Source organism: Acanthisitta chloris, unplaced genomic scaffold, assembly GCF_000695815.1.
Source record: "Acanthisitta chloris isolate BGI_N310 unplaced genomic scaffold, ASM69581v1 scaffold3023, whole genome shotgun sequence".
NCBI classification, from domain to species: Eukaryota; Metazoa; Chordata; class Aves; order Passeriformes; family Acanthisittidae; genus Acanthisitta; species Acanthisitta chloris.
This window is the reverse complement of record NW_008665236.1, coordinates 2,984-10,459: the sequence shown is the minus strand read 5'-3', so window position 1 is coordinate 10,459 and position 7,476 is coordinate 2,984. Positions and strand designations below refer to the sequence as shown.

General features: G+C 45.3%; 1 protein-coding gene across 1 annotated transcript; it reads left to right on the top strand.

Annotated features, from left to right (window-relative positions):
• Nucleotides 1-2,587: 2,587 nt before the first annotated feature.
• CDKL2 (cyclin-dependent kinase-like 2 (CDC2-related kinase)) lies at nucleotides 2,588-7,421 on the top strand (the record flags this gene model as incomplete). The annotated part of the gene is made up of 11 exons (XM_009071635.1): nucleotides 2,588-2,782; nucleotides 3,022-3,200; nucleotides 3,327-3,439; nucleotides 3,609-3,748; nucleotides 4,053-4,141; nucleotides 4,590-4,716; nucleotides 5,500-5,771; nucleotides 5,951-6,041; nucleotides 6,777-6,894; nucleotides 7,008-7,114; nucleotides 7,359-7,421. Coding segments are annotated over 11 exons (1,494 nt in total), but the record flags the coding sequence as incomplete, so codon positions are not given.
• Between the last annotated feature and the right edge of the window lie 55 nt (nucleotides 7,422-7,476).

Here is a 7,476-nt window from a genome sequence, read left to right as displayed (position 1 = left end):
GTGTCGCAGCACGGTCTGGTCAGCTCTTGCCAAGTGTAACTAGCACAGCCCGAGCCAGAACTGACCTGTTTGTGTTTCCATAGGCAGCCGAGCTATTCCGGACTAACAGCTTTTGCTTTTTAGCCTTGCGGAGCTGCTTTTCCCTTTGCCTGGCTGCTGTGGGATTCCCCTCCGAATCCTGCCCTAGGAAGGGTTATCCTGGATGGAAAAGTCTGTATGTGTGCGTCCTGTGTTCTGTTGCCTCCTGGTGGTAACTGTCCCCCTGTTTTCCTCCGAAATTCCCGTTCCTTGCTGCTGTGGATTGGCTGAGTGAAAGAAACGCTGAGCTCTTAAAACCTGCAGTTGAATGGTGAACTTCAGTGTGTGACACTAATCACATTGTTGCCTGATCCTGAAAAAAAAGTGCTTCTGGGAAAGTTTTCCTGTATTTTCTTTTCTTCATGGCACATTCCTGGCAGGCAAGAGGCCAGAGGAGGACAGGTATGAGATTCCCTGAACCTGATCAATCCATATGTAGCCTTTGCTGTTGGAGTGTGGGATTTGCCTGGTGTCAGTATTGTAGTGGCAGGACAAGGGGGAATAGATTCAAATTTGGTTAGACTGGATATTAGGAAGAAATTCTTCCCTGTGAGGGTGCTGAGGCACTGGCACAGATTGCCCAGAGAAGCTGTGGCTGCTCCATCCCTGAGAGTGTTCATGGCCAGGTTGGATGGGGCTTGGAGCAACCTGGGCTAGTGGAAGGTGTCCCTGCCCATGGCAGGGGGTGGAACTGGGTCATCTTTAAGGTCCCTCCAGCCCAAACCAGTCTGTGATCACTTGTGGATGCTTTATACTCACTCAGAGAAATGTCCAGTTGTCCCTGGGCTAGGGGAAGGTGTCCCTGCCCATGGCAGGGGGTGGAACTGGGTCATCTTTAAGGTCCCTCCAGCCCAAACCAGTCTGTGATCACTTGTGGATGCTTTATACTCACTCAGAGAAATGTCCAGTTGTCCTTCAGCCTGTTTGTTGGCTTGTTATCAGCACTGTTCTGTGGTGTAACCTCATGGTTTGGGCTGGTGTGTTAAAGGTGCTTCTCTTCATGGGCTGTAAATTTTAGGTAAATACAGTTTCCTGAGTGTGTGCTCTCCACTGTTTGTCATATGGTCTTTCTGCTGCCTCTCTTGGCTTCATTCCTCCTTCAGAACATTTTGCAAGTTCCTGAACTGTCTCACTGCCAGTCTTTTTGCTGTGTTCCTTCATGAGTAGAATGGCAAAGATGCAGGGTGGAATTCCATGCCAGGACATCCCTCTTTTGACCACCTTCAGCCCCTGTGTTTGCCTCTGTAACTTCTGTCAGTAGCTGCAGCATTTTCCCTCTTTCCATGTCCCACAGGAGCGCTTATCCCTGTGTGTGGGTACACATGGGAGTTTTAAGCTTTGGGACATGGGTGACATGTCTGGTAAAGAAATGAAGGAAAGTCTTAATATACTTGGAGTGCATCCACGCTTTTCCTCTGATGTGGGGTATTCCAGAGGTGGGAATATCAGCACACCTGTGTCCTGTCCTCTTGGCTGCCATAAGTGTCTCTTCCTAAATCTGCCACATTATAGTTCCTGTGCTCTGAAAGGAAAAAAGAGAAGTGATATTTGCCATCACTGCAAGGGCTACAGAACCTTTAGAATTAATAGAAATGGACATGCTGGAGCTTGGGACGCAGCCAGCAGCTCCTAGCATTATCCTTCCAAACTCTTGGATCTGTGTGAGCCTGGATTGTGCCTGACCTGCTGGCCAGGCTCACCGAGTTACTGAGTCACAGCATGTGGCACCTCCCAGGTGTGTTGGGAAATAACTTGTTTCCCTGGGTGAATGGAATCTCAGCATGGGGAACATTTCCATATATAGCACAGTGAGTGTGGCCTCTCACAGGGAAAGTAAACACCTGGAGATTTAGTCTCTCTGTAGTTTCCTTCACTTGCTCCCTGTGAATCTAATCTTTGGTTTTAGTTGGGTTTTTTTTTCCTTTGCTCGTGTTCTGGAGTTTGGGGAGAAATTTAATCCTGGCTGAAAACAGCAAAACCTCTTCAGGTCTCCTGTAGTGGGAATAAATAATTCTTGAGAAAAGAGATCATCCTTAAAATCTCCTCTTTTCAGCCCTTCTAAGAAATCTGTGTCTTTGGCAGCCCCAGGTGCAGGTTGGCTGGCACTGCCTCTGGCCTGGCAGAGTTCCCTCTACAATTCCCTGTGCTCTGCACTCCTTTTGCATCTTCCTTGTTCACATCCCTGGGCTCAAGTGCTGCCTCCAGGCAGCCTCAGGTGATGTTTTCCTGCCAGGATCCAGCTAATAAATAACTGAGCACTGTAGCATGGCCTGTTTTGTTGGGGTGGGATAAACGTGTAACAAACTGGAGGTGGATTCTTGTCTGGTCAGAACTTGATGACAAAATAACTAGAAAATACATCTAATACAGCTGCTTTTTTTCCCCCCTCTTTTTATTTAGGTTACATTTTTTGGCTGTGTCCCAATGGACTGCAGTTAAAAACATCCATTTCCAGTTGGCCCATTATAAACGGTCCTTCTCTCACTAAATATTCCTTGTTTTATAACAGCAACTCAGGCATGAGAACCTTGTGAACCTGCTGGAAGTGTGTAAGAGGAAGAAACGGTGGTATCTGGTGTTTGAGTTTGTGGATCACACAGTGCTGGATGACCTTGAGGCATCTCCCAATGGATTGGACTATGGCAGAGTTCGGAAATACCTGTTTCAGATAATGAGAGGAATAGCCTTTTGTCACAGTCACAATGTAAGTGTGAGCAAGAAATCATCTGTGAACCTTGAATGAATAAGTATATATTTTGTATTAAAACTAGGGAAATACAGATTTGGCTGGAAAGGAAGATATATACGGAGAGGTACAAAACCACGTTTCTCTGTGCAGAAGATGAGAGTGTTTACCTGTAATTTCCTACCTGAATATTTTAGGTGAGCCAGTCAGTTTATTATGTGGAATGTATTTATCTTGACTTGCTTTCCCCTGTGCAGATAATCCATAGAGATATCAAGCCAGAGAACATCCTGGTTTCCCAGTCAGGAGTTGTAAAACTCTGTGACTTTGGATTCGCTCGGCCCTTGGCAGCTTCTGGGGAAGTTTACACAGACTATGTGGCAACCCGGTGGTACAGAGCTCCTGAGCTGCTGGTGGGAGATAGCAAGTATGGCAAGTAAGTCTGTGAGGCTCCAGAGGGCTGTGGGGAGCATGGAGAGGATGCTCTGCCTTCTGCACTGGCTCAGCCTTTGGATCAAGTGAAGCCACGCTGAGCTGGGATGGTGTTTGGTTTGTTTTCCAGGGCTGTGGATGTGTGGGCTATTGGCTCCCTGATAACAGAAATGCTTACAGGAGAGCCCCTTTTCCCTGGAGATTCAGACATTGACCAGCTCTACCATATCACCAAGTGCCTGGGTAAGAAGCCTGTTGCCTGCTCAGTAATGAAGGGATCAAATCCATCCCTGTGGGAAGAGAACAGTCCAGACTGTACCCTCACAGTAGTGTTGACTCAGTGTTTCAGCCTCTCAAATCTTTGACAGTCCTGTATTTTTCCCATGTGGTTGCTTTGTTTGTGTGATTCCAGGTAATTTGATTCCAAGACACCAAGAGTTATTCTATAAAAATCCCCTCTTTGCTGGCATGAGGTTGCCTGAAGTGAAGGAGGTCGAATCCCTGGACAAACGCTATCCCAAACTCCCTGCTCTAGTGCTGGATTTAGCCAAGGTAACTAACTGATTTTTTCCTATGAATGTTTCTCTCTTTACTTGTCCTTCACCTTGGGGAGCTGAGTGGAGCCCCAGGGCTGTTAAACTGCCTTTCCCTCAACTTGCTTGGGTTGGCAGCTCCATGAGGACACCACAGCTACTATCTGGGGTGACAGGGGGGACTAAGCCAGTCACCTCCAGAGCCAGAGGGGTCACTGCATGTCCTCCAGGGAGGAGCCTTGTTCTTGCCTTCACCCAGAAATGCCAAATCCTTAATTTCATTCCTCATGCATTTGCCTTCTCTTGTTCACATCGATTTTCAGGAGTGTTTGCAGATTGACCCAGACAAAAGGCCATCCTGTGCTGAACTCCTGCAGCATGATTACTTCAACAAGGATGGGTTTGCTGAAAGGTAAACAGCTCCTTTCCTGCTCACAGATGAAAAGGGAAGTAGTTGTACATGAAGTGCTGGGTTTAGCCTTCTTGGAAATAGAGCTGTTGGAAGGGAATGTGTTGCAGCAGCACATTTACCTTGTCGTGGCACTAATTCATCACTGTGCTCACCCAATGTCACACCATACTGGGCAATACAAGTCTTACACTGTCTGCATCTACACCAGACTGGGATACCAACACCTTTATTACATTAATGTGAAAAGTGTGTGCCTATGATGTGATTTGTTTTGATTTATACATCATATCTGACTTAGTTCTCAGTTAAAAAGGCACAGTTTGTTTGATTACTTAAGAGGCTAAGGCCTTTACTTAGAAGGAACCTGGGCTGAACAACTGGTGATGATATTAAGATTAAAAGAAACCCTTTTATTTATTTTTTCCCTTTCTCCTTACATGGAATGTAGATTTACTCAGGAGCTGAAGTTGAAGATCCAGAAAGATGCCAGAGACCATCAGTTGCACAAAAAATCCAAAACCAGCAAAAGAGACAAAGATGATGTTTCAGAAGAAAGAAGAATGCTCAGTGTTCAGGTTGGTCCATCTTTGTTTTCCAAACCTCCATTTTATTATCACTAATTCCGTGTTTTAAAATCACTATATAAATATGTGCAGCAGTTTAAATTCATAGCAAGTAGCTTGGGAGTCTGCAGATGGCGCTTTGGCCAGTCCCTTGCAGGTGAACTACATGGTGATGCAGTTCCTGGCAATACAGAGCTGAAGGGAGAAACAATTGGGAAGCATGTCACATTGAATCATGGAAACATGTTTTATGCTGCTGTTAAAGCCCTGTCTCCAAAATGACATGCTTTGCTTTCAGTCAGGTACTGAGGGGGTTTCAGAGTGACTTTGAGGTGACATTGGGATGAGGTTGTATTTAATTTATTTAGAAGTGACACAGGATCACAGAATCATTAAGGCTGGAAAAGATCTCTGATATCACTGAGTCCAACCTATGACCTAACACAACCATGTCAATTAGACCTTGGCACTAAGTGCCATGTCTAGTCTCTCCTTGAGCACCTCCAGGGATGGTGACTCCCACTACCACCCACCTGGGCAGCCCCTTCCAGTGTCTAAAGACAGGATACAGCTGTGCTTCCTCCATTCTTTCTGATTCTGTTCTAAGGTGACTTATTTACAGTGTGCTGGAAGTTTCCTGACAAGTTTCCTCCCATATGATGAAAACCAGAGATTTTCTAATAAAACCAATTCCACGTCCATCAGATCCTTTGGGTTTTTTTCCCTATATGCACTGCTCTAAGCTACTTTTTTAACATGGCTGTAAGGAAAGGCAATGCTTATCTTCCCAAACAGGATTTCAGTGTTGGCCCAAGGAGCAGAGATGCAAAGCTGCTGAAGACAAAGCACTCTAAAGCTGATGCAGAGAAAGCAGATCGATCCTCCAACCTGAGCTCCCTCTATGACAGCGCCATCAACCCCTTTAAAATCAGCCCTCAGACCAGCCTGAAAGATTCAAGCAGCAGCTTGGACTATGCCAAGAACACAGGGATGGTTATCCCTCCCATCAACCAGAACTTTTCTCCTACATTTGGGATGGGTCCTGTGCCTGGGAGCCTTAACTACAGGTATGGGAGCAGAGCTAGGAGAGCTTTATCCCTGTTGATAAGGAACTGTGATGTCCTGAGAGGTTCAGGGTGATAACATGGGAATGTGAGATGTGGGTTTGGGATACTTTGCATTTGTTGTTTTTATATTTGCTGTGTTAGCCCAGTTAATACAAGGTTTGGGGCATTTTTGATTACAGACTTGATGAAAAGAGTAAAAAATACTTGAACCCATTGCTAAAGCAAAGGAAACCTTCTCCAGTGGGACATTACAGCCTCAGCCTGACATCGGTGAGTCCTCTGTCCTTCCCCCTTGGCAAAGCAAGAATAAATTGAGAACTCAGCTAGGTGTTTTCATACACAAGAATTCCATCTGTTCCATCCAGAACTCCCAGCTAGAAATAGTGTTTTCTTTACCCCTTTTTTTCCTACAGGTTTGTGGTTTGTTATCCTTTGCTGTTAGTTATCTTACATGAAACACATTTTGTGTCAGAGAACAGTTTCAAACGAGGGAAACAGTCCAACAGAGGATATCTGTAAGATTTAGAATACATGCATGGCCTCCTGCCTGGCCAGGAAAAGCAGACTGTGTGCGCTGTGCTGCTGAGGGTTTGGATTTAATGTGGTCAGGGCCTCTCATAAATGCATTACAAATTGATTCTGAAAACAAAGGAAATGGAAAGCTTTCCACTGCTCTCACTACCTACACAAGATTCTTTCTGTGCCAGCAAGGAACATTTGCTTTTATCCAGATAACTGCTCCCAGACATTCATTCTCCAAGTGGTGTATTTTATCCCTCTGGAAGCATCTTGCCTAGATGTTTGTTTTTATTTTTCTTTTGCTTTTCCATTGTTTATAACATACAAATGACACTTGAGCAGATTGAATTCCTTCTCACACATCAGTGTCTTTTACACAAATTTCAACTACAGCAGGACATTGCATGTTGATGCTTCTTTTAAGCTTGAGAACACCTGTATTTTTCCTACATTTCAATGAGCTGATCCTTATGCCCTTGATTACAGGTTACTAATGAAAAAAACATCCTTCAGGCAAACAGGAAAAAATGGGAATTCTCCAAGCCAGAGGTGCGTTTGCCAGAACTAAATCATCTCCCTGAGCTAAAAGGAGTGGAAGGTATGAGCTTCGATGTCCTCTAAGTAAAACCTGGATAGCAAATAAGTGCCAGGAAGCAGTGTGTGTTGCAAGTCAGCTCTCAGTTCCTTAACACTGCCTGCTCTGGTTGTGTTTTGCAGCATGGCATTCCAGGTTCCTGAAGAAGGAAAACAAGACAGTTTCAGAGTCCCGAGTCCCTTCCCTCGCCGCTATCGACCTTCACAACTCCAGTCTGGCCTCACAGCAGGTATCCAAGCAATAAAGTGGTTTGTCCTGCTCTGTACCAGTTTGGTTTGTGGCTTTCTCAGCCCACAGGTTTCCAGGGTGACTCTTCACAGGAGCAGAACTTGCCTTGGGATCTTAACTGAGTCTGATTTGACCAAAGAACAGATTTGGTTTATGTCTTGGCATTGCAGGGTGGTTTCTGATTGTCCTCTCTGTTCATACTTCACTTGGAAATTGATCCTGTCTCTCTCTTTCCCATTTTACAGCTGTCAGGGACCTTGATGGCACCAGATACATCAGAAGCCAGCTTCCCCAGAGTTGAACACTAGCCTTAGGGAGAAGACCACACCTGCCTGTTAAAGGTGGGCTTTAATTCCTGCTCTG